We start from the raw sequence: 27,721 nt of genomic DNA, 5'->3' as shown, positions 1-27,721 counted from the left end.
CCCAAAAAGAGCCTACAGTGACGATGTCGTAAACCTTGAACAGTTCAATGAAACCCACGTACACGGGTATGGTACGGAGAGAGCAGGGATCATAATCAGGTGATCAGGGACACACGACCAGCGGATACAGTTACGGTAAAGGGAAGCAACTTTGCACAGTTACCCATGGTGCCTTACACTTTTATGATAAGAAACGGTGCGGACGGGTACCTTTGATATCTACATTGGCAGCTGTTGGTGACGGACACAGAAATGTGTTGGTGGGAGACATCTTCTGCTTTTCACCCACGCACTCCGATCCCAGGCTACTGACGGAATCCTGCAACAGAGTCACTTGCTAATAGCACTAACATATACAACGCTTTAACAACCGAAACGAACAAATAATGAAAAGACATCTATTAATGTTGAGGTGTTACGTCCACGAGTGCAGAAACATTATTTGTCCTTTTTGACAAATCATAATCCCAGCGTTCCGTCTCACTGAAAATTAAAGGTATATTTACTCCTTTGGAATATGAAGACAATGACTTATGTTCCTTCAGAGATTGAAAGCCTAACACATTTCTTTTCTGAATGCGAAAGGCATAGGGGGAAACAACTGTTTATTTAGATCCAAATAAAAACTGGATTATATACTAAACAAAAACAGTTAGGGTTAATGAAGTATCCTTATATTCCATACAAATAAAGAAACTATCTCTACTTCAAAATACTATCCCCAAATCATACATGACTAACTATTTGTTGTTCGGTATATATTGTAGTCAACACTTGAGAAGTGTTGTTTGGATATTCGGAAAAAAAGATCTTCTGTTAATCTTCTGATAACAATTAAAAAACACAACCTTTCCAAAATAAGAACGTTTACATATGGTCCTAAATGTGAATTGTTACAAAGGGAAGTTTTTAATGCATATAATATACATAAATTCAATGCTTTTTCTATTTGTAAAAACACCACGTTCGTGAAACTCTGGTCGTTATGTCATCTTCTGTTTCAATATCTATTTTTTATTTCTGTTATCCGTGTTGCAAAGGTAAATGTTACGCGTTTTCTGCTGTAAGCTATACAAGTAGCCACTGTATACATCCACTGCCTCACCTCTACAAGTGTACTTAGTCGACATGTTGTAACATTGTACTAACTTCGATATGAACCTAGTCTTATTACTACTCCATTGTAAAATGTGCATGTAGACCTGGAAGAAAATAACCAAAAAAAAATAGAAATGAAAAAATAATATTTGGTAAAGGCGCTTCCGGGTTGTCTGTGTCATGTGACGCGCTCTCCCTCTTCAGCTTATTATAGATACAGTAAACTACGGTTATAACGAACTCAAAGGGACAACTAATTTTAGTTCGTTATAACCGTAATTCGTTATAAGCATATATACGGCATAACTACAGCATATAGCCGGGACTAAAACGTTAGTTCGTTATATCCGTTAGTTTGTTATAAGCGTGTTCGTTATAACCGTAGTTTACTGTACTGTGAATCTCACCCGAGTCTTATAAACGTACACCCACGAGTGTTGATATATTTTTCACGAGAGTCTGATTCTATTATAATCCAAAATCATTCTTTCATCTTTCAAAGTTTGTAAATAGTATTAAGCAGTGTCTTGAGTGTCAAAAATACAGCTTGCCAGTTTCAGTGGCAAAAAGATTAGTGATGTCATGATATTACAATTGCCTGCAAAGCACAGTGATGCAATTTCATTGCAGCGATATCTTCAAAGTGATATCGCTTAATGATACACAAGCGATATCTCATGTATAAGCCAGTTTGGGGTGATAAATAGTCTATATCATATGTACGAGTATCTGAAGCTTCTCCATTTATCTTCTTAAATACCACCACCCCCACACCCAGCCCCACCCCGACCCCTAGGAATGTGAATGTAACACAGACGTGTGCGTGTGTACAGTTTGGTAAGCTGCTGACAATGGCGACATTAACGGTCCCTCCATAGACTGGCATTTAGTCCCAGAAATATAGTTATCGTATTGAAAAGAAATCTAGACTTGCCAAATCATCCTAGACTTGAGCTGGATTCATTTTCTAAATCATACTCTAGGGTCTGGGTGACAGACTAGGACTCCCGCTGAATATGATTCTGACGGCCTACACAGTTTAACCTTACAATGCCGGATAGGGATATTAGAACGACCCCCTCCCTCCTCCCAATTCTCTTTTTCCAGAAGAAGTTTCTATGGTGAAACTTCATGAGCACGACTTTCTTCAGTTCCATATGTCGAAAACTGTGGAACGTTATTGTTATATAACAGTCGAACATCGTTGTGTCGAACTTGGATCTGTCGAGTTCCCGGTTGTCTCGAATTCCCCTTTCGGTCCCTGTATAGGCACTGAAATTTACGTATGCCTTGAAATCTAGTGTTGCGTCCGGATCTGGTAATAATTTTCAATTGCATGATGTTCGTTTTAAAAACAAATCGCTTTGATAGTTGTTTCGAATCCCGGGAACTTTTATCCAGGTCCCCACGAGTTCGACACGCCGAGGTTTGACTGTATTCTTTTACAACTTGTTCAAAAACGGAGAACTGATGTATTTCGATATCATCAATCGAGGTAACGATTTTATTTGACACTATTCCCTATTCGCAATGATATTGGGCTAATGACACTGCTATTCCCCCCCCACCCCCACCCCCAAGAACTGATAACAGTGCTCTGCTTGACAAATATGATTATCATTAATAATTTTAATATCATTATTATTGTCTTAAACAAACATGAGGAGATTTCTGCGTGCTTATCGCTGCCGTTCTTACGTTGTTGATTGAATTATGTTAGGCCGCAATTAGTTCGGAAACTTGACATCCCTTTGAGAAGAAAATACGTTCATTTTGTAGAAAAAGAGCTGACAAATGAATACTCAATATGTTGTGGCCTACGAGAACTCTTCACGTTAGATCTGCTCATACAAAATCACCATCAAAATACGTTACACTAAGTCTACAATAACGCCAGACTTGTCATACCGCCATGGTATCAAAAGAAGAGAATGGAATTATAAAGAGGTTATACTGTGTAAATTAGTGTTAAAAGGAAGATGGCAGTTAGTGAGTGTGGCATACATCAGGCGGACTGATCTGCATGCAAAGCGGCTTCATGTTAACCAGCAGGGCACAGGAGCTTCAGCAGAGTGCAATGTGTGTTACTCGTAACCACTCGTATTTTTCCGGGAGAGATTACGGAAAGTGACGAGTGGTGACGAATTTGTGTGAGTGTGACCAGATGGGAACGGAGTGTAAACCTTTCACCACGTAAATCTGAGTGAAAGGAGGGGTAAGTAGTGAAACAGTTACGGAGGTAAGAACAAAGGGGCTCAACGGTCTCAAGTCCATCCTTTTTCACTTTGGACTTACATTATCTCGGTCCAGTCGTGGCTTGTCCACCACCACATCAGGGACACGTTGACTCCCTTTGCGGGTAAAGTTAAACAAAGTATCCATTTTGCTCTCTTTTTTTAAAGGGTCCAGAGGGGAATGCACGGAGTATCTACTAGTACGGGAGTTCCGACTAACGTTGGAAGCAAAACTGCTTCTTCTTGATGGAGGTCTGGCGTCCGGCCAATGCCTCCGAGTTTGGGAAGCGAAACTATATCGCCTGCCATTTGGAGCATTCTTGTGAAAAGGAAAATTGCATAGATCTTCTGACGATGGCGTCACTGCCGCGGAATCATCAGCAAAAGGAAGGGGAAGACTTTCCAATGTCTGGTAAACAAGGGGTTGCCGGTCGGTTGCCCGGCCGCTGGGTTTTTTCTTCCAACTGAACTGACTCCCCCTACTGCTTCGACGATACGCAAACGGCGAGCCGGGGAGGCTTACACTGCCCTGAAACATTGAACACAAGCGTCAGTGGGGCGCCACACGACACACGGACACACAGACAGACAGCAGACGACATGCCGCACAACAGCGCCAGGGGGCGCTTTTACGACACGTGACAAGAGTACAACAAGGGTACAACAAAAACTCGGAATCATTCATTCAGTCGGAAATTTGGATTTGAATTTTTCAATCCAAACACGAGAATGATTTCGAGTTGGAAAACAAACATTTGCAACCAGTAAGGGGTGAGGGAGACAGTGCGAAGCAAATTTAGCCATGCAAAGCTTGCTTGAAGGCGAGGACATCAACAAGCAACTGTGGTCATAAGAGTACCGGTCTCCGACGCTCGATCTAGGTGTTCCTACTTCCTATAGCTAGAGACGTGAGACTGTACGGATAGAAACGGCGGATCTGACACGCTAGAATTAAGACGGAATCATGCATGCCCCATTCAACGTTATAACGCAATTCATCGTTGTCCAGCGATCGTAAGTATCATCCATGCAAACAGTAGAGCATTCCAACACAATTGCGTTTTCGGATCTTGCTGAAATACCCAGTTTAGAGCGGGTTTTTTGTAAAAGAAATGCCATTCTCAAAGGTTAATAGAAAGTCCGAGATTTGAGGAAAGTGACAGTTGATTGTATGTGTACCTGTATAAAGTCATGGTCACAAAAACAATTCGAAAAAAGAGGAGCCAAAATTTCCACTTCTAGGAAAACTGAAACGAATACATCTGACGTTGAAATAAAAATGACGTACTCGTTTCTTGGAGTTCGGATGGAGATGACTGCCGCCTGATTGGTCGGACGTTAAACTGACCCGTTCCTTGTCCTCCGCCTTGTCCGGATTATACTGGTCACTTTTGAAGGACGCATCGGATGGACTCTTGGTCATCTGGGACAAAATTTCTCGTCTCTCTTCCTCTTCCTATAAATCAATAAAGTTGTATTCAAAGTAAAGTGTTCGTGAATACAAATAGGCTGTCTACCCTTTTTTTTCTTCGACTTGATAAATTCCATAGGCCTAACACTCAATCTTAATAATTTATACCCTCATGTCCCCACCCGTCTTATCTTCTTACACTACATTTTGTAGTCCACCCACCCCTATCCCACCCCTTATGTAAGGATCCTCTGGCTTTTGTGTTCAGATTCCGATGATCAGTGAAACTGCTGCTGGAGAAAGTGATGGTTAATGTCAACGACCTGCATCACATGACATCCCCTCACACATTAAGCTGGCATGTTCAAACTATTAAATATTACTTAAAGAACACTTTGATTTTTTCAAATGACTACAGTTAATTTGTCATGGAACACATTTAGGTCAGCATCTCCGTTTTTTGCATTCCAGCTTCTTTCTTCCTACTAATAGCATTTCGTCGTTCTCCCTCCCTCGCCCCTCCGTACCATTCTCTCGGCAGCCTCATCAGCGGCGTCGGCGGCGTCCTGCTTCTGTTGTTCATCGTACGACATGGCAACGATGGCGAGGATGAGGTTGACCAGGTAGAAGGACCCCAGCAATATAACGAGAACAAAGTACATCGCATGAGCAGAACCTTCCGCTCTCAGAACCTGGAAATGAGGGGTAACAATAATGGTTAAAAAGAACGTCTTGTTTATCTGTACTTCACGTCATTAGTATCATATGAATGATGTTGTTTGTTTATTTGTTGTTTAAGGTCCCACTCAGCAATATTCCAGCTATATGACGGCGGTCCGTAAAATAATCGAGCCTGGACCAGACAATCCAGTGATTGACATCATGAGCATCGGTCCACGCAGTTGGGATACGATGTCATGTATCAACCAAATCAGGGAGCCTGACCACCCGATCCCGTTAGTCGCTTTTTACGACAAGCATAGTTGCCTTTTACGGCAAGTATGAATCATGTAACATAAGAAGTCATAAGAAACTTATCATCATCATCATCATCATCATCATCATCATAGTCGCCTTTTACGGCAAGTATGAATCATGAAACATGTCACCATCATCAACATCGTTAATTTAATGATGAATATAACCACCATTAATAATATAATCATATTCCTAATGAAAATGGTTATTTCCGTAATTATTAATATAATCATTGTCATCACGACCATATTATTAACATAATCCAAATTACCGTTATCACCGTCATCAACATTATCGCCATTGTTATTTTGAATATCACTCACTCACTCACTTACTATTTATCGTGAGTACAATCACCATCGTCATTTTATTAAATTATTAAAATAATTTTTATCAACATCATTACATCATTCATCGTCATTCAAATTATCATCATCATCATCATCATCATCATCATCATCGTGTACTGACCAGCTTGTACAGACTCTCCCAGTAGTCCTGTGTCATGAGGCGGAAAGCACACAACAACGCCCAGCCAAAGTTGTCGAAGCTGGTGTAGCCAAAATTGGGATTGTCGCCCAGGTCGGGTAAGCACGTGTAGTTCTCCTTACATCCACTATGGACAGAGTGAGTGTGTGAATGATTGCTATTGTTTAATGCCACAGTCAGATATTAGAACAGAGTCAAGGGTCAGACATACAATGACTAAAATTTAGCAACGATACAGGATGAGATGCACATTCCTTGCTAACATAACAAGTGAGTGAGTATGGTTTTACGCCGCTTTTAGTAATATTTCAGCAATATCACGGCCGGGGACCCCAGAAATGGGCTTCAAACATTTTACCCTTGTGGGGAATCGAACCAAGGTCTTCGGTGGGACGAGCGAACGCCTTAACCACTCAGCTACCCATCGCCCCTGCTACCATAACTGAGGAGCAAACGAAATTTTACCTCTCTTTTGATCATAGTATATGTTTGATTTTCAATTCAAACCTGGTAAGTTAGCGATATCATATCCACAAACAGAATTGTACTGGGGCTTAGTCAGCAGTCAAAGAATATTTCTATATGATTTTACTTTTTAAAATGTAATTTAATTTAAAACGTTTGAAAATTAAAAATATCTTTTTCGCATGATACACAACTGCTGATGGGTATTTTAGACATCTTATAAATCACTTGAAAAACAATGAATTTGATTTTTTCAGCACAAATTAAAATCATTTCAAAGTCAGGGGTCATGTGGTTGCACATTCATTTTTTACTCCAGTCTTCACTGAACCGATTTATTTTTGCACAGATTAACCCGACACAGAACACTTTTTACAAACAATTGCAGGAACGAGTGATGGTCAGATGGCATAATCAAATGTAATTAAAGCTGCTTCAATTTTCAGTTGTTTCAATTGCATTAAAAAAACTCGGTATACTTTATTTTGGCCCTTAGAAATTTACAATACAATCTACACTTTTGTATTAGCAAATCCGTACAGCAAATATTAATAAACAGTAAACATTGGTTCTTCATAGGATAAAGATACAGAACCTTCTTGTAAAATGTTGAGCAATTTTCTATTCTTTTTTTCTAAGTTTTGAAGATAACACATGTGCTTACCCGGCTCCACTGCCATTTCCGCATACGATATAATCGTCACCCACCTTCCACCAGTTGTCTGAACATCAAACAAAAAGAACAGTTTTATGAGTGAAACGATTATCAGTCAAACAGTGGTTGTGTGGTCATTATATATAAAGGCTCCAGAGGGATATTACTGACGACGTTCATCGGAATTATTTTATACACTGTTGTGGATATTTTGGTTCATATAAACAGTTTGAAGACACATTTAAGTTATCAACTGGCAAATGACATGTTGGAAACAAACTCCCAACCATCGTGTCTCCTCGTGATATCTGGCTAGGCAGTAACGACCGGAGAAACGGCAGCACAAACTCCACACAGCGACAACTCGTTCCTGAACTATACCGGAAGTGAAGTTGTCAAACGCAGGATTGGAGCTGAGTGTCACCTCACAAACAACAAACAGTGCCAGGGCCCGCTTGCACAAAGCGATCATAGCGCTAAGACTATCGTAAGCCTATGTTAAAGTATGGGAGTTTCGATAATGTCAGCGCTAAGATCTCTTTGTGCAAGTGGGCCTAGGAGCATACAGTTATGGTACATTTTGGCGAACCCCCATCCCTTAGTGAATTACGACAGCTGCCAGATACGTACTTGAATCATTGACAAATGACAACCATTCTATGTCCGATATATTGGGTCCAAGCTCGATGGTCCAATTCAGCACACACTTCTGTCTCAGTCCACCCGAATAGAGCTGCATGCCGACAAGGGCGAATATCGACAAGACGAACACCGTCAATATCATGACATCTCTCAAACGCCGGACCGCTTCCAATAAGGCACCCACAATGGTTTTTAATCCTGCGGGAAAAGGACGTCATTGTTTTAACAGGTTGTTAAATCGTGAAAGAAGTTTGTAGCAAGCTGTAGATTTGTCAACAAAATAATTCTTTTGCAATTTTGCCCTGGATATTGCAAAAACAATGTACTATTGCTGTCTCATAAGCAAAAAAGAACATTGTGAATGGAAACAAGAATGATTTTCAGCCATGTTGCAGTCCGAATTAATTATTTTGCAACCAGGATATCTCACTTCTTAAGTACCCCGTAAAGATCCTGGTTAGAATTCGTCTTCAGCAATCCATGGTTTATCGTAAGGGGCGACTTTCGGGATCGGTTGGTCAGGTTCTCTGACTTGGTTGATGCATGTCATCGTATCCCAGTTGCCTAGATCGAAGCTCATAATGTCCATCACTGGGTGGTTTGGTCCAGACTCGATTATTTACAGAACGCCTTCGTATAGCTGGATTATTGCTGAGTGTGGCGTTAAACAACCAACATTTCAGAAGTGCAAACCTATATTTCAATCAAATCCATCGGCCCCAACTCCAAATTCCAAACCCCAAACACAGTACTCCCCAAATTAAACAGGAAGGAGCCTGCAGTATTACATGTCTTCAAATGGTGCAAGGATGACTGTCCTTGTTAAGATGAGAGGAAACTGTACCTGGTATAACTGCTACTGTTTTTAGAGCTCGAAGTACCCTAAAGGTCCTCAAGGCCGATAGATTGCCCAAACTTTTTATCCACATGGTCAAATATCTGAAAGAAATGTAAAAATATACATTGCGAGTTTACATTATGGTAAGTTCATATTGTCGATATAGGAAAATCACAGCATTGCAATTACATTGAGTGAAACCTCGCTAACTCGAAGCCCCCGGGAGCATCAAACATAATATTATAGTTCGAGACTTCGGGAAAGTCGATATTAGACCATTCGACAGCGATTCTACCAGCACCATGACGTTTCATGGCCCGAGGAGCCTGGGTAAGCCAAGTGATCTATCGCTCGGAATTCGCTGCGTAGGGCTGGTTCCTATTCGTGTTCCGAGTCGTATGATCGTGGGTGATCTCTGATTGCGACTCATGGCTTGTCATCCCGATGCCCTTGCTCGGGGATTTCACTACACTTACATCTAGTCTCTGAAATGAACTATTTTACACCAAAAACAGTTGTTCCCATATAGTTATAAACTATAATAAAAAGGAGCCCCGAGACTTTGTTAAATATTATAGACTTGCATGGACTGTATTGGATATATTTGTTTCAGGGTCTGTATGGTAGACCAGGAGTTCAGCAAGTGGCAATCATTTACGACCGGTGCCAGTTTGATATTTCCTCTCACAGTATACTGACACCGCCATATAACACTATCTAAAACGGCGTTAGGGTATGTTTCTATGTGGGTTAGAAATTTTACTAAATATTTGATATACGAGTAACATGCTCAAATGTGAATTATAATGTATGTTCCAGATGGTCTGTTAATGCTGCCACAGTCCTAAAATCACTATAATTAACCCATAATTATGGTGGTCATATTTCAATAATATGTTTTATATTTTTCTCAATATTTTATCTTACAACTATCTAAATCGAAATATATATCTGTAGATAATGTTAGTCGGTTGCCGCGCACGCAACTGACCGTCACAAACCAGTTACTCTGGATTAGCTAACTCAGCCAGGTGGCCAGGCTAGGGTTATGCCCCAGGCTGTAACAAGCTGTGTATGGCCGGACGCACCATCGTTTTAGTATCAGATAGGTGGAATATAAAGGATATTACGCGGTCAGTACGCTTCGTAACTGTCGAATAATTGTAATTAATACACCACGCATGTGGCAGATTTAGATCATAGTTTCAATATTAGGTAACTAACGCATTCTACAGAAGGCCTGTGTCCCTATAAATACCAGTCCAGTGGCAGATACTTCACTCTCCCACGAATAAAGACTTAAAGGGGCTCAGCAGCCTTCTCTCTGTTTTAAAGGTAATCAGCTCTACCAAGTTAATTCCCCCACTATCTTGGTCATTGTGACGTAGCAAACGGGACCACGCCCGCACAAGGCAATACGGCCCCAAAGACAAGCTACGTCAATGCTATTGAGGTGATGTACTTACGCTATAGAAATAACAAAAAAGTCTAGCCAGTTCCAGGGATCACGGAGATACGTAAATGGAGTTAAAATGATCCCTCGTGCCAAGATCTTCGTCGTAGCTTCAAACGTATAGATCCCAGTGAAGATTTGTCTGAAAAAAATAATAATAATCATCATCATCATCATCATCACTTGCTCTATAGGTCTTCAGCAACCCATGCTTGCCATAAAAGGCGACTATGCTTGTCGTAAAAGGCTACAAACGGGATCGGGTAGTCAGGCACGCTGATTTGGTTGATGCATGTCATCGATCCCAATTGCGTGGCCCAATGCTCATGATGTCATTCACTGGATTGTCTGGTCCAGATTCGATTAATTTTCAGACCGCCGGTGCGCTTAGTGCGGCGTTAAACAACAAACAAACAAACAAACTTTATTCGTTCCTAACATAGGTCTGACGTGGGGTTTCTGCTCATAATAGGTTATCAGCAACTTTCTGGTCGAGAAATTTTTGGATAAGGTGATCTGGCTTGGTTGACCTGATTTGTCAGATCGTTACTCATTATATATTTCACTGGATTGCCAGTTCCAGACTCAAATATTACTGGCCGTCGTCAAATATATGGAATATTGCTGAGTTGGGAGTTCATTTCGATAGGGTAGATTCAGATCTCACGTATCAATGAGTGGACTGTCTGGTCCCGCCGACATGTAGCAGGAATATTGCTGAGTGTGGAGCGAAACAACAAGGAGCAAAACGGCGTCAAACCGAACTTACGCAATTACTGCTTATAAACATAACTTACTCCACATATTCTTCAGGGCCTTCTGTCATCGTCATGAATACACAGTTGACTATAATTGTCAACATCACCACGACGCTAAATAGAGTGCATGGATTAAGGAAACGTAGGTTAGTAATGATGCTGACAATAATGCACTTGAAAGTAATGTGGTATACTTTACGAAGGGAGCATCCATTTGATTTGTAGGCAGAGCGGGTGTGTTTTGAGGACAATCTATTTTCTTTCTTTATTTAATGATTTCCATCTAACATTCTATTCATTTTCACAATTGACGTATTTTCCATAAAAAGCAAACTATTAAGTCTTTTTCACCACTGCAAACAAACTATTCATTTGGGGAGTATTTCTGAACAAACTACTCCAGCCATAGAAATCGAATGGATGCCCCTTAACTACACAAAGGATGAGGCCAGTTTAATAACTATTGCCTTGGAACTGTAACAAAAACTTTAGAACACTCATTTACATTTCTGTTTTTTTCATATAATATTTTCATTTTGATCAGAAAAGTAATACACCATACATTTTTTTTTCAAATATATACATATACGCTACTGCAAATGCTCATGATGTCAATCACTGGATTGTCTGGTCGATTATTTTACAGACCGCCGTCATATAGCTGGAATATAGCTGAGTGCGGCGTTAAACAACAAACAAACAAACAAACTATATTCATAAGATAGCTCTGCTAAAACTTGACTGTACGATTCCGACTATATCATAAGCATGTGTTTATGAATCACTATCAAATAGTGATGATAGCAGGTGGTCGCGAAAAGGTCAAGACATGGTTATATTTTCTACAATAATTTGAAAGGATATGGATGGACGAGAATGTAGAGTGCGACCCTCCTGATTGGGTTGAAGGGGCTGAGTACAAACAACGCATTTGTAGCGTTAAACCGGTAGATTGTCTTGTCCCTCCCGATAACGCAGAACGTCTGAAACACAAAACAACATGTCAAGAGCACCATCAACACATTGTGCGTATACCTTAATGTCTGTGTGACGCTCATGGCTATGGTGGCATAATACAGTTATACAACATTAAAACTTAAAGTGTTCTGCTTATTATGGGAGTAAGTTGGGGTCAACGCCTCTTTGTACATGTACAGTAGTCCAGTTATATCATGGCGTGTCAGATTAATGTGGGAGAAAGCCCGAAGTGATGCAGGTCTCAGACGTTTACCACTTTGGTAAAACCCACAAGCATGGGTATGATACTGATAAACCCAAAAACTTTTCAGGGCAACCGGGATTCGAACCAACAATCATAGGTTTCTGGTGTGCCCAAAGGGACGCAACTCTGCACAGCCATTTGGGGCCTTAAACGACTGAGCCACCCGTGGCCCTTTTTATAATGGACATGATATGCGATACATATCATGATCTTACGGTCACGATATGATGTACAGGAAGATACAGACAAGTCAACACTCAGGAAGATCCTCGATATCTAGTGTATCATATTTCTGTTCTATTTTGACACCTTGGGCCCATCCGCCTCAGCTAACTCGGTTTCGAACACGACGCTCAACAAAGTCGTTAATCTCATGAGCGAGAGAAATCCTGTTTTGTGTAAGAGATAGGAGTGATGAAGGTGTCGACGCCACTTCCGAAATGATGTTAGGGTGGCAAATGGGTTCATGAGGTTGATGGGCATTTTTCAGAATGGAGATAACATACACTGGATAATCGAAGGTGTCATGAAAGGGATCACTAGAGAACTAACCGAACATAATCAGTAGATCTGAGTCAACTAGAATAACCGTGGCTTGAAAGTCCTTGAACATACCGTCAAAATTATTTAGCAATTAACTATTGTTCTAGTTTACATGTCTTCAACAATATCCGTGTATCGATATATCGTGGCTCAAGTATCGCGATGCGTCGAACCTCCTTTGCATTCACTCTAAAAAGGAAACTAGGCTCAGCCCAATTGACAGTCCTAGCAATTCTGATTCAAGTCACCGGCCGCGTCATACCAAAAGACGTTAAAAGATGGTACTTGTTGTTACCCTGCCCGGTGCTCGCCTTAAGGGGCTAAAACAAGGACTGGTCGGCGTTGGACTCGGTATACTGTGTCTGAGTGGGGTATTCATGTTAAACTACGGCATGGTATCTTAGTGGGTAAGCACTATAAAATCGGCATTAGTCCAGATTAATACAAGCATGCACGTCGGTCTGTGGGTTCTATAATCTTGGACGCGACGTGAATCCCATTTCACCCTACCTCACCTGTAAACTCAAAATGTGGAATGTTTTTTATCTTGTATTTGATGTTTCCGCGAAGAATACCTCCTTTCGACACAAATCACTCATGACAATGGGTCTTTGATCAAAGTTTCCCTTTAAGTCGCTTTTTTCGACATAATAGATAACTAGGAACTCATTGTAACCCGCTTGGAGACTGCTTGCACACATATGTGTCGTCTCTGTGACAAGCCGTATCATGACGTAATTACTATATTGGGCATCGGCGTGGAGGATGTCTGTCCAAACGCTGCTTAATACTAAAAAAGGCTTACATCGCCGTGTTATTTAAGCGTCACCGGGTTTTTTCTACACATACCAGGGTGCCGTTGTATAGAGGAATCTCAGAATTTTCGGGGACAATTTATCTTTTCGACCTACCTTCTGGTTATGGTAATACTCGTCCAGATCCTCAATAGGTCGCCCCACAAACCGGCCAGACCCCTCCTCCAGGGACGGAGGAAGCTTTCGCCCAGCCTCGAGCTTGGAGTTTGGCTTGGGGTCTGGTTCATGGTGACTTGGTTCTTCAATCTCATCCTCAGAGTCATCCGAGTCACCAGCCTCCTTGAGTTTGTGAGCCTCCTTCGCTGCCTGTTCCTCCGCTATCCGCCTCTCGATATTGAAGAGGGAGTCCCTGGTGAAGGGGCGGAAGTTCCGGTATTCCTCGACGCCCTCTTCATCCATGACGTCACCTCATCCAACACTACCGGAAGCCCGCTAAGACACGAGTTAGTACCTTTGGCAGGGTCTGAAAATACAAGAAGCTGGGTTAAGAAACAGTTTGTACCTTGGGATGGGTCTGAAAATACAAGAAGCTGGGTGAAGAAACAGTTTGTACCTTGGGATGGGTCTGAAAATACAAGAGGCTGAGTGAAGAAACAGTTTGTACCTTGGGATGGGTCTGAAAATACAAGAGGCTGAGTGAAGAAACAGTTTGTACCTTGGGATGGGTCTGAAAATACAAGAGTCTGAGTGAAGAAACAGTTTGTACCTTGGGATGGGTCTGAAAATACAAGAGGCTGAGTGAAGAAACAGTTTGTACCTCGGGATGGGTCTGACATTACACGAGTGACTAAGAGAAGAGTAACTGTCTGAAACTAGAAGAGTGGGACTGAACCATAAGTTAATTCCTTCGGGGGTCTGAAACTATAAAAGAGCGACTGAAAAACTTGTTAGTACCTTTAGCAGTGTCTGAAACATTATTTACTTAGACTGACAGGGTGTTCAGCAAAGCCGTAAGTGGTGGTTCATAATACACGAACGGGTTCCACCAGAGCATCAGGATGTCATCTTCCCAAGGCAAGGGCGTTTACGGACTATAAAAGTTCAGCTTCCACCCATGCCGAACCAGGCTGCAATTTCCAGGCTCGATCGTAGCGCTACCAGTGGTTATTGCAAGTTATGTCCCTTCTATGTTCCTCCTATTGACCAATCAGATTCCATCTCTCATATCATTTGCTTCAAACAAAATGGCGGAGCCCAGTCAAGACGATCTGCTCGATAATCAAGATCTATATTGTAATAAAACGGGTTTCACCCCGCACAGTGCATCAAATCACGCGAGCACCTTGATCAAAAACATGAGAGAATTTGCAAAATGTCTATAGACGCCCAGTTGGTGGTACACATGCTTTGCACATCCTGCAGTCTACTGAAATCTGCACGTTAAAACCACTAAAACTCCATAATTGCAGCTTTGTACGGCAAGGGTGGAAACTGGACTTTTATAGTCAGTTAACTCCCTTGCCTCGGGGAGATGCAGGATGTAGCAGCTTTATCGTAGTGACAAGCGTGGGGTAGCACACATTTAGCTGGCTATTACGGGGTGAAAACGGGCATGAGAATTGGATGTTCGTTGGGATATTGGTCACCAGTATTTCGCAGCTATCCGTGGCGAATTAGCGGGTTTTGCAGGCCGGAAATGTGTAGGGAATAAATATAAATATACAAAACCGATAACGGCTTCTCGCAAATAATCGGTCATCCAAATTCATCTGAATCATTTATCTCAATGGGTGGTATTTATGTCGGAAACGTGATACAGCAACAGTCTTGAACCTAAAACTACAAATGCATTTTCCACTGGAAGCAAACACGTGACGATGGTGAAAACTTCGTATCGTCAAACAGACTAATCTCAACAAATCGTCTGAATTCAAGCGTAAAAAAATGTGCTCGATTTCTTTGTTCTTCAATTCTCAAATAAATATTACATTATTTCAAGTAAGTTAGTGAATGTTGTTTAACGCTGCAGTCAGCTATATTCAAACTATATCACGACAGCAGATTCACATGCCTGGGTCAGCTAAACTAGTGACTGAAGGCATGAAACACGATCCTCGCCACGATGACATCAAATCACCAAAGTCACAGAACCTGACCATTCGATCCACAATTAAGTTTTTACGACAAGTATGAGGTGCAGGCGACCTATTCTGACCAGGACAGGGACAATCGTACAATATGGTTTTAGTAGAGATTTCTTAATTATGGAAATGGTTTTGGGCGCTTTTATTTCAAAAACCAGGAGTCGTCACATTTTGTGCAAAAGTAGGAAATGTTGATTGTCGTGTTTGGGTCTGGTGTGATGACACCTTACCCAGTCTCATGATCAAGTCTCGATCCTATCTAGAACGCCTCATATTGCTGGAATATTGCTGACTGCAGCGTTAAACAACATACAAAGAAACCTTTCATAATTCACCTCAGTGGAAAAGACTGAATATCCAGCATATTAGTATGATTTTACGCCGCCTATAGCAATATTCAAGAAATGCCCATTGAGGGAACCCGGATCTGACGTAAGACGAGCAAACGCGTCAATCGTTAGACTATCATCCTGGAAAGTACTTATTATAAACTCTTCAAAACAACAAACGCACAGGTAGATTTTTAGTAAATTTATTGTACCTAATAAAGTCGATATATTTAATTCAATATCATAGATACAAAATTGAAATTTTGGAGCTCGATAGTCACATGTTGTCGTTGTACGTAGGCATTGAAAACTGTTCATTTTCATGTCACATAAGGCCACAAGGTCGCGCAGAACTCAGTATCTCCCGGCAGCAATCACGGCTCTGCATCTCCTCGGCACTGACTGGATTAGTGTACGAATTCTGTCCTGCGGAATTCTGCGCCATTCTGCTTGAAACGCGTTGGCCAGTTGTGGGAGTGTCTGCGGCGTGTTCTGACGTTGACGTACACGTCCATCGAGTTCATCCCAGAGGTGTTCGATTGGGATCCTGTGCAGGGGTGGTCACTCGTGGTCGGTCGGTTCTCGGCCGGTCTGCAGTGGAATTGAACTGTGTGTATCTGTCACAAAGGCGGCAAATGGTGCTGTGGTGGACGTTGAAGTGGCGTGCAACAGAAGACTGCGATTCCCTTCTTTGGATACGTCCTATGGCGATGTTCCGATCGGCATTTTCGAACTTGAAAAGTGTTGACAATTGAATGACAAATTATTGGCTTATGCTTGCCTTTTTATAGCCACTACCACGAGTTACGAATGCCATAACTTGCACGTGCATTTTGCTTTACTGTTTTGCTCCATGACATTTTTTAACAAGCGTGAAAACAATGCCGTTTAAGACATTGTAAATCGACAATGGCTGCGTTTTGTCGTACCGTTTGTCGAATATCAGGCCATCAACATGTTCCAGTAACATATATCCAATTTATATACCGGATTTTTTGTGTAGTCCGGTTCAATGAACGACATACTATCTGTGCGTTTCTTTTTTTGAAGAGTGTATCGGTCCCGTTTAAGTGCCGCTGCCGGGAGTCCAGCTGTCGCGCAGGATATGCTATCAACAAGATCCGTGTGTAATATGAGCAGAAATGACTCCTTTTTTGCATTCATCCATAATGCAATGAATAACGGCTTGTATACACCAGGCCCCTCAGGACATGGCATAATTCCATTACCGAGTATGTAAGGTCCGCTATATGCCAGGTCCGGTGGGACACGAGATACGTCCTTCACCGAGTATCTAATGTCCTGTATATACCATGTCCGAGGGGACATGAGATAATTCATTTACCGAGTATGTAAGGTCCTGTATATACCAGGTCCAAGGGGTCATAATATAAGTCCATTGTCGGATATGTAAGGTCCTAACCAGGTCCGAGGGGACATGAGATAAGTCAATTGCTGGATATGAAAGGTCCTGTAAATACAAGGTCCGACGGGACATGAGGTAAGTCAATTGCTGGATATGTAAGGGTCCTGTAAATACAAGGTCCGACGGGACATGAGGTAATTCAATAGCTACAAATGTTAGGTCCTGTGTATACCAAGTCCCGTGGAACGTGTGATACACCCATTGACGCACATGTGAGGCCCTGCATATTCCAGGTCCTTGTTTTCGCCCCTTAATGCAGAGCGCCAAGCAGGGTAACAACACGTACCATCGTTTAACGTATTCTCTCCGGGCGGACCTAGGAAATAAGAGTGAGTGAGTTTGGTTTTACGCCATTTTTAGCAATATTCCAACAATATCACGTCGGGGGACACCAGAAATGGGTTTCTCACATTGTACCCATGTCGGGAATCGAACCCGGGTCTTCCCCGTGACGAGCGAACGCTTTAACCACTAGGCTATCCGACCTCCCCTGGGAACTAAGAACGTATTGGGCCACTGTGCCACCTGTGCCGTCGAGATACGAGGACACGCAAACAATCAAGCACCGAACTTGACCATCCGATCCATTTGGTCGCCTCTTACGAGTTGAGGATAGATATTCAAATTATTCCGAGGCAGCTAAATTGGAATCGGGTAAGCAGGCTCTGTCACTTGGCTTAATGCTTGTAATCTTCATCTTGACTGTCTAATGTTACTTAATCTTTCAGTGGTAGGTTTGCCTGGTCCAGACTCGATTATTCCCAGGCCGCCGTGATATAACCGCACAACAAACATATTGCGCGTTGGGCAAATTATCCAATCACAGAAACCTCCCATCCTCAAATTGACTAAATTCTCTTCTCCTCATCCCCATCTCGTGGTTGATTGGTGTGTAACATCATCGCTGATTACGCATCTTATGTTAGCCCTGACGTAATCCCTCTAGCTCCAGACACTCAGTCCAATCACACGCCAACATAAAGCTAATGTTAGCTTCATAAAGGTGGTATTTAGACAATACGCTTTTAATATAGATGAACACATACATGGCACTGACGGACAACAAGGGAACGCGAGGCGCAAATCGATACCAGCATGTATGATGACTAATCGTCTCTTCCAGCGGGCACTAGGGTTTTAGCAGACGCTAACATCTTGTCCAGGAAAACAGCTTTGGATGCTAGGCCGCCTTCCATGCTGTTGTTGGTCTATGAGGATAACTCAACCCCTCACACCGCATGTTTAAGTAGACAAACGTTGAATATTGCTCTGGCACCAAATGACGTAGGTAGGCTTATTTTGGCGCTGTTGGCTACTAGATCAATATTTTGCTGTCTACAGAGCTTGCTTCTCAATCTCTGAGTATAGGTTCTATGGCAATCGAATCGAGGGTACGGTGATTGGAAAGTGAGTGAGTTTACGTAGTTTGAAACAGATGTAGATATGTCACGACCTTTCATGTGACCCAAACGTTGACTGTGGGTGAAACCACTTAGGTGAAACCACTTTGGTGAAACCACTTTGTGAAACCCGTGAGCTCGGGCATGGTTGTGAAATGAAGAACCGTAATCAAGAAAAACAGACATGGTCAGCGAATGCTGGCAACTATACCGGAATTTACGTTCCGAAATTCCACTAAGCCACCGTGTCGGAGGGTGATTGGAGTCACATGACAGATGCGGTTAGGACAACAAAGCAGCAAAACCTTTTCCATAATCATAAAAAAGCGCTGCTAAAATCCACTGACCTGTAATATATGCATTATATATGCGACAAAGTGAGCGTATCGTGCCCCACCGGTGCCACCGTCACAAACACCCGCAAAGGCATGTCAAGTGTTCGCTTACAAAAGACATAGGAACATATGGCACAAGTCAAATTAGAGTATAGCATCGGAGTATATGTCCTCCACATTTGCTCCATAAAACGTTTTCAAAGCTTTACTGGGGACTCGAACGTTGTATTTGTGACAAACAACTTTAAAGCAAGAGTCATATGATGCTTTTTGAAATCTTCGTAGAGAGAGCATACTCATTTGCACCTTAAAAGTTGTGAAACGCAGACACCAATGACTGGAACTGGTGGAATATTGCTCAACATATAGAGCAAGTTGACAATTGGAAAGTTGAAGTCATTCCTCATCCTAGATAACTGTTTATAAGGATATTGTCAAGACAATAGTGTCAAACCACAAGAAATATATAAGAGAATGACTATTGAATGAACTAGGTAAAATGCCGCCTTGAAGGTGTTTCACTTATATCACTTATATATTTGGTGAAACAAACAAACAAACAAACAGACGCAGGTGAAATGTTCATAAAACCAAGACTTAAGTGTGAATCTGGAATGTGAACCGAGATAGGATTCTGGCACGCCTAAGGGGCGCAACTCGGCACTGGGACGACCAGTTCACCTGTGCGTCAAGCCACCAGTGGCTGTATTATAATATACTGAACAAAATGAGTTATGGAGCATGCATATTTTGGGGATAGTTTTTTGGAGTGAAGACTGAACACACAATTTCATTAACATATCTCTAAAAATATTCAGTATATACAGAGTCCTAATACACACATTATACTGTAACACCTACCAACGCGTTTCCAAGCGTGTCCGGGTTTTCAGGGTTCCGGAATAACGTGGTCTGGCAATCTAAATACTACGTCATATGAAACGTCATCAGTTTGTTGAGGATCATGTGGACCCAAGATCATATAACTGTCATGTACAACAACTTTGGGGACATTTGTTTCCGGTTAACAAATACATTTAAAACTTACAAGACGTGAGCCATTGGAGAGTGAGTGAGTTGAGTTTAACGCCGCTTTTAACATTATTCCAGTTATATCACGGCGTGTCAGCCTAATGTGGGAGGAAAGCCCGAAGTGATGCAGGTCTAAGATATTTACCACTTCGGTGAAACCCACGAGCACTGGTATGGCGTTGACAAACCTAGAAACATAATCGGGGTGAACCGGGATTCGAACCCACAATCATAGGTTTCTGGCGTGGCCAAGGGACGCAACTCTGCACAGAGAATCGCGGCGCCTTAGACGACTGGGCCACCTGTGCCCCCTGAGCCAGTGGAGAAGCTATGTATATATATCTCTCACATCAAAAGCCACAAGGAACCTCCGTTACTCAGTAAATAAGGACGTGTACATTTTCGGCCTCATATGACACGAGAGTGGTCCATTAGCTGACCATAAGAAAGTGTATATAAATGACGGCCCAGTAAATAAACACACGACGGAGGGTATAAAGGACGTCCCTACGGTGGTAAATAAAACCCAGAGAGCATCATAGAGGTCCATTACCGAGTAAGTAAGGCCTCTACATAACATATAACATAGAGATACGTCCCTTAGCCAGTAAAGAAGACCCTGCATCTATCGTGACAGCGGGGGCGTGAGAGACGTCAGTTACACAGTGAAGCCCTGTAAATGCCAAACGTCCATAAACAAGTGAATAGGTCCTTGCATACATGAGCCAGCAGGAGTCACGTCGTCCATTGCCCAATATGTAAGACCTTGTAAATACCAGATCCCTAGAAGCAACGGGAAACGTAAGTTACCCAGTATGTAAGACCTTGTAAATACCAGATCCTAGAAGCCACAGGAAACGTAAGTTACCAAGTATGTAAGACCTTGTAAATACCAGATCCTAAGAAGCCACAGGAAACGTTAGTTACCAAGTATGTAAGACCTTGTAAATACCAGATCCTAAAAAGCCACAGGAAACGTTAGCTACCCAGTATGTAAGGCTTTATAAATACCAGATCCCTAGAAGCCGTAGGAAACGTTAGTTACGCAGTATGTAAGGTCTTGTAAATACCTGATCCCTAGAAGTCACAGGAAGGGTTAGTTACCAAGTATGTAAGGCCTTGTAAATACCAGATTCTAAGAAGCCACAGGAAGGGTTAGTTACCAAGTATGTAAGGCCTTGTAAATACCAGATTCTAAGAAGCCACAGGAAGGGTTAGTTACCAAGTATGTAAGGCCTTGTAAATACCAGATTCTAAGAAGCCACAGGAAGGGTTAGTTACCAAGTATGTAAGGCCTTGTAAATACCAGATCCTAAGAAGCCACAGCAAGGGTTAGTTACCCAGTATGTAAGGCCTTGTAAATACCAGATCCCCAGAAGTCGCAGGAAACGTTAGTTATCCAGTATGTAAGACCTTGTAAATACCCAATCCCTAAAAGGCACATGAGACGTCAGTTACCCAGTATATAAGGTCTTGTAAATACTAAATCCCTGGAATGCACAAGAGGCGTCAGTTAACCAGTAAATGAGGTCCTGTAAATACGAGATCCCAAGAATGTACGGTGGACGTCAGTTAACCGGTAAATAAGGCCATATATTCCCTAAGATCCCTAGAAGCCGCTGGGGGCGTCAGACGTCAGACCCAGTAGGGTCCTGTCAATGCCAGACCCCTAGGAGGCACTGCAGACGGCCATTATTCAGATCATATGTCCTGTAAAACAGAACACCGAGACTTAGTTAAGTGAGAACTCGTATATCAAGGAGACATGAAATTCATCAGCGATGTCCATAATCCAAGCCTGCGATCCTGTATAAGCTGCGAGGCGTGTAAGGAGTTCAGTCACTCAGAGAAAAGGAATCTGGGAGATCTGGCATGAAAATCGAAACCTTCCTTTGGAGCCTTTGGAGCCTCTGGAGCCTTTCGGTGCTATTCGCAGAACCACCCGCGCAGAGTGAGAGAGAAATCACTACTTGTGATGAAAAGGGCTCGTTTTTCAGATTTTATGGAAAACCCTGTGTTAAAATTACAGTCGTAACGCCGATTACAGACGCACGACTGAGAAAATACTTACGAGAAGAATGCTAAATCAATTGCCCACTGACACAAGCGTTCAATTTACCCGAGCGGGCGCCATTGGCCTTCAGTGTTCAACCAATATCCGGGTCTCCCCTCCGCGGCTACTGGCATTATAAGCAGTCATGGTCATGTAACGAATTAGTGGAATTCGACCACTACTGGTCTCGGTGTAAGCGGTATCGGCCTCGGTAATTATTCCACAATACCCAGACAATCCAATAAGGACGCATCTCCTAGCCAAAGGGGGCTACAAGTTGCCGATGGACAGAGGACCGAATAGGTCAAGATTTGATTGAAGCACGGCTCACCCACGCCTCTTTGTTTGCCCTCCTCGTCATGAACGTCCGAGGCATCAGCCGATTTTCAGTCAACACACATCAAGTTCCCTGTCACTGCGGCAATATATCCTGGTAAGGGGGAATTGATGAAGTCGGGAGGCACAACTGCCTCGGTGTTTAACAGTTAACAGTGAGTTCACTGGCTTGTTGAAAACCGATCTCTGATGTGGCAAAATACTGTCTAAGCCGGAAGTGGGGTAGGTGACGTCACTTCCGGAATGAAAGGTGTTATGTGAAGTGAGGATGAGTTAAGCGTGATTAAGCTCCGTTTTTTCCGGGGAATGATTGTGAGTGACGCATTTATTTCGAATTATATTTTTAATGATAAATGTTAAGTTTGACACACGTGTAGACATGAAATCATGCACGACATCCATAATACAACCATGCAGATACCCCAGGCACCCAACAATGCGATGGTCTCCACAATCACGCCTCACATTGCTCTTTATGCACGTGACCGCCTCCTTGGTCTAGTGGTAGAGGGTCTGCCCGTAAAGCGGAAGGTCTGGGGTTCGATGCCCTGTCGCGTCATACCAAAAGACGTTACAAGATGGTACTTGTTGTTACCCTGCCTGGTGCTCGGCATTCAGGGGCTAAAACAAGGACTGGCCGGTATACCGTGTGAGGTTTTCATGTCGTCGGATGGTGAGGCTCGCTGACTTGGTTGATGTATGTCATCGATTCCAATTGCGTGGATCGATGCTCATGATGTCAGTCACTGGATTGTCGTGTCCAGATTCGATTATTTACAGACCGCCGCCATATACCTGGAATATTGCTTAGTGCGGCGTTAAACAACAAACAAACAAACAATACTATGGCTGTAATGGTGACGATGGTGTTAACCCATTCACTCTCACACTTGTAACACGTGATCACATATGGAGCCAGCGCATGCGCACTTACGTGTTCGGACCTCATGACCCCACCCGGAAATGATCCCTTGCATTCAGACCCAGGATCTTAGAGCCATGGATCTGGAAAAAAAGAACAACTACTTTACTCAAACAATCAGACAAAGTGCTGTGCAACGAAAATGTGATTCTCTATATAATACTCAAAAGATCCTTTCGATATTACTGTGGTTAATTTTTCATGCTATGAGCCACGTATTTAAGGTCCTGAATATACCAGGTCCGAGGGGACAGATTTACTACAGTAATATGAAAGTATCGAGCGGCCCTTAGCTTCTTTTGTGTAGTATATATAAATTGTAGTTTATATACGAATTTGGATTGCATGATAATATGGTACTGAGATATAGTAGATAATTTCACATGGGGATTAACATGATACATATAAGTAAAAATGATTAAATAAAACATTTACAGTAAGATACATATTATATACACATAGATGCTCTATTGATTCCGCACAGTTTGCAATACAAACACCGGAATGGTTACACGTAAGCCTGTTTATTCCTTAAACACTTTGAGAGTGAAAACATTTTCCGAAAAACGCATCTATCTAAATTTCATACAACCAAACATCTGCGGGTAAATAATACTAAAAGTTTTCTTTCATACATGACATTGTCGCATTGTCGCGTTGTCGCGCATTTTAGCGCCTTTTCCACACATTTTTTATGATGCGACAATGCGACAACGCACGCATTTTGACCTTGAAAAATTTCTCGTCGAAAAAAAGATTATTCAATGCGACAATGCGACAACGCGACAAATGGCCAAAATGTCGCGTTGTCGCTTTGTCGCCTTGGTCGCGCTTTGGTTAGTTATTTGGGACACTTTTTTGCTTGTTCGTGTAAGGGCGACAACGCGACAACGCGACATGTCCTGTCTAGGATTCCATAAAACTGTATGATTACACTTATCGTCATAATGGTTACACACGCAGTGAACTATTTTACTTGAGTATGCGCGAAAAAAGCGACAGTCGTGCAATTAACCATCCTGATTAAGAATTGCACTTCCCAAGCCTCCAAGTAATATCACTTTGACCCGTGTTGTCAGGCCCTATGCGCAGTCGTATCGACTTGCGGTTACATCAAGAGCTATCGCAAGGTTATTTGGTGCTTGTCAGATCTCGGCATTCTTACAGGAGAGTCTGTGATTCATTGATTCACCTTTCCTAAGATAGACAATCATAACAATATATTGATATTTCGACAAAAGGTCTGTTTAAGGACCTGCGCTTAAACGCTCAGTGTAGGTGGGTTGGTTTGCGGCGATATCACGCCAACCCCTCCTTTTGCGCAATGGCGGATGCGTATATAGAAATTACAAATTGCCTGTCAATCACGTTTCGGAGTTCGAAACCCAACACCCCCGTGTTGCTTTTTCATTTAATAATCGGTTCTATGATTGCTGAGTATATTTATTAATCAGGCCACTAGGTGCGTCGTTTCAGTTATATGACAGCGAATAAATATTGGCAGATAATTAAACATGTTCCCGTTACCCGCCATGATTAAACAGGAGTACAATGACTGATATAAGTTTGTGATTGTGGCTGTCAAGACCGACTCAATATCGCAGATGTCCGGCAGCTATAACACGTTGTTGCCTGTCGTGTCTGTTGTGGAGGTCAACTTTATCTCATTTATCCGACCTCGAAGTCAGCATGGAATTATATTGTGCAGTTCAGTAATCCATGGGCACTGCGGGGTTGGGAGGTATGCTGAGGATTAATAAGTCATTCATTACAGCAGAAAGACGTTACAACAGTAACTTTGAACATCGCTATTTCATTTGACATCATTGTTATAGTCACCATTTAGACTTACCCTAAGTTATTAATATAAATGGGGGCGGTCGGGTAGCCTAGTGGTTAAAGCGTTCTCTCGTCACGCCGAAGACCCGGGTTCGATTCCCGACATGGGTACAATGTGTGAAGCCCATTTCTGGTGTTCCCCGCCGTGATATTGCTGGAATATTGCTAAAAGCGGCGTAAAACCATACTCACTCACTCACTCATTAATGTAAGTGACATATTTAATTTAAAAACATAAGTGAGTTAGATAACCCTAAACAATAAAGCAATATAACGGCGAAGGACACCAACAAACGACTTAATTCTTGCATTGTGCCAATGTTGGAAACAGAACCCGGTTTTCGACGTGACGACAAACCACTTTAAGCTACCCACAACGCGGAAGATACATCACATATATGAGAATCATAATATGAAAGTCACAAATTTAAACTCGATTTAACTTTGAGGTCATTATGAGTGACCACTGTCAAGAAATTATACACAATATCTTGCTTCAGAAAACAACATATACACGAAACGTAAATTATTATGTATCCCTTTCCCATACTAAAATGTGATGCAAGAGGGCTTGGTGTTTGATTGAACATTCTTTCTGTTAGCAATACTAGTATTGCGCACATTGCTTTCTGTATTACTTTATAAACGTCGTCATAAATAGTATTGTATAAACATCGGCATATATTACTGTGTAAACGTCGTCATAAATAGTATTGTTATAAATATCGGCAAATATTACTTTATAAACGTCGTCATAAATAGTTTTGTATAAACATCGGCGTATATTACTTTATAAACGTCGTCATAAATAGTATTGTTATAAATATCGGCATATATAACTGTATAAACGTCGTCATAAATAGTATTGTATAAACATCGGCCTATATTACTTTATAAACGTCGTCATAGATAGTATTGTATTATCATCGTCATATATTACTGTATAAACGTCGTCATAAATAGTATTGTATAATCAACAGCATATATCACTGTATAAACGTCGTCATAAATAGTATTGTATAATCATCAGCATATATTACTGTATAAACGTCGTCATAAATAGTATTGTATAATCATCAGCATATATCACTGTATAAACGTCGTCATAAATAGTATTGTATAATCATCGGCATATATTACTGTATAAAGGTTGTCATAAGTAGTATTGTATAATCATCAGCATATATTACTGTATAAACGTCGTCATAAATAGTATTGTATGATCATCAGCATATATTACTGTATAAACGTCGTCATAAATAGTATTGTATAATCATCAGCATATAGCTGTAATGTGCTGAGTGTGGCGTTAGACAACAAGCAGACAAACAAACCTTGTTCAGTTCATGTGACTGAAATGGCGTTCAACCGTGTTCATGATTATTGTGACGCGCAAGCACGCCGGTGTACTAGTCCGGACTGAAGCCGGTTTTATGGTGCTAGACAACTGAAATACCATGCCTTTGTTTCAACACGAATATCCCACTGAGACACGGTATACTGACTCCAATTGTATCGCCTTGTCTAGCAGGATAACTACCATCTGTTAACGTCTGTTTGAATGACTGGGCCGTGGATCGATCCAAAGACATTCCGACCAAACGCTGTCTCCAGTGGACCACGGAGGTGGTCTAATTCAACATCACCATGGCCTGTGTATATTCAAAAGCGCCAAAAATCTTTCCATATTCATAAGAATCTCTGCCAAAAGCATAGTCGATTGTACGATCCCGACTTTTTCATGAGTATGTGCTTATGAATCATTATCAAGTGATGGTACTAGGTCTTCGCGAAGGGCCAAACAATCCATTGATTTTAAGCACTGGTCACATCCGTTTGATTTGTTTACTATGATGAACAATCAGCCCGGTTACTTATTGTGATCACCCGACCTTCATCGGCCGAATAACTACTTATTCCAACATACATAACACGGACATCGCTGACCTAGACCACGGAAGCTTAATACCTCCGTGTCAAACAGAGCCATACATAAATGGTCCGGTGTTCAACAAGTGGTGTACATATCCATGCACGGCGTCTCTCTGTTCTGCTCATGCAGATCGCTGTATATGTGGCCTAATCGATTATCGATAACCTCACTGAATAAATAATGACCCATAATGAACCTCTCACGTAATTCTTTGATCCAGATCCAAGACAGACTCTGGACAATGGTCAGCCTCAGACCTCTTTCCGAATACTATAATCCGTTCTCCGGCCAGGCGATGCTGACCACACTCACATGTTCGAGTACTGATTACCAAGACCAAAGTACTGACCACAGGAGGAGGTAATCCCATGGATACCATCAATCGATGTTAGATGCAGAAGCTGTGTAAGGGTAAAGCTCGATACCTCTTT

At 41.9% G+C, this 27,721-nt stretch overlaps 1 protein-coding gene across 9 annotated transcripts in view; it reads right to left on the bottom strand.

Moving 5' to 3' along the window:
* Positions 1 to 27,721, bottom strand: part of LOC139443097 (sodium channel protein para-like) — a 115,005-nt gene that overhangs the window by 21,943 nt on the left and 65,341 nt on the right. For 8 of the 9 annotated variants that reach the window (XM_071224030.1, XM_071224029.1, XM_071224032.1 and 5 more), the window contains 13 exons: positions 23,531 to 23,601; positions 13,698 to 14,064; positions 11,887 to 12,004; positions 11,061 to 11,145; positions 10,277 to 10,405; positions 8,817 to 8,911; positions 7,961 to 8,170; positions 7,340 to 7,397; positions 6,193 to 6,337; positions 5,271 to 5,435; positions 4,621 to 4,788; positions 3,394 to 3,861; positions 211 to 319 (listed from right to left, as the gene is read on the bottom strand). In XM_071224030.1, the coding sequence (XP_071080131.1) occupies positions 211 to 319; positions 3,394 to 3,861; positions 4,621 to 4,788; positions 5,271 to 5,435; positions 6,193 to 6,337; positions 7,340 to 7,397; positions 7,961 to 8,170; positions 8,817 to 8,911; positions 10,277 to 10,405; positions 11,061 to 11,145; positions 11,887 to 12,004; positions 13,698 to 14,000 (2,053 nt within the window). In that variant the 5' untranslated portion in view covers positions 14,001 to 14,064; positions 23,531 to 23,601. The remainder of the gene's footprint in view (positions 1 to 210; positions 320 to 3,393; positions 3,862 to 4,620; positions 4,789 to 5,270; positions 5,436 to 6,192; positions 6,338 to 7,339; positions 7,398 to 7,960; positions 8,171 to 8,816; positions 8,912 to 10,276; positions 10,406 to 11,060; positions 11,146 to 11,886; positions 12,005 to 13,697; positions 14,065 to 23,530; positions 23,602 to 27,721) is intronic. The other variant, XM_071224037.1, reaches the window with a different exon arrangement.

Source organism: Haliotis cracherodii, unplaced genomic scaffold (genome assembly GCF_022045235.1).
Source record: "Haliotis cracherodii isolate W230 unplaced genomic scaffold, xgHalCrac1.p SCAF_5, whole genome shotgun sequence".
Taxonomy (NCBI): domain Eukaryota; kingdom Metazoa; phylum Mollusca; class Gastropoda; order Lepetellida; family Haliotidae; genus Haliotis; species Haliotis cracherodii.
This window is presented reverse-complemented; position numbering and strand designations above follow the sequence as displayed.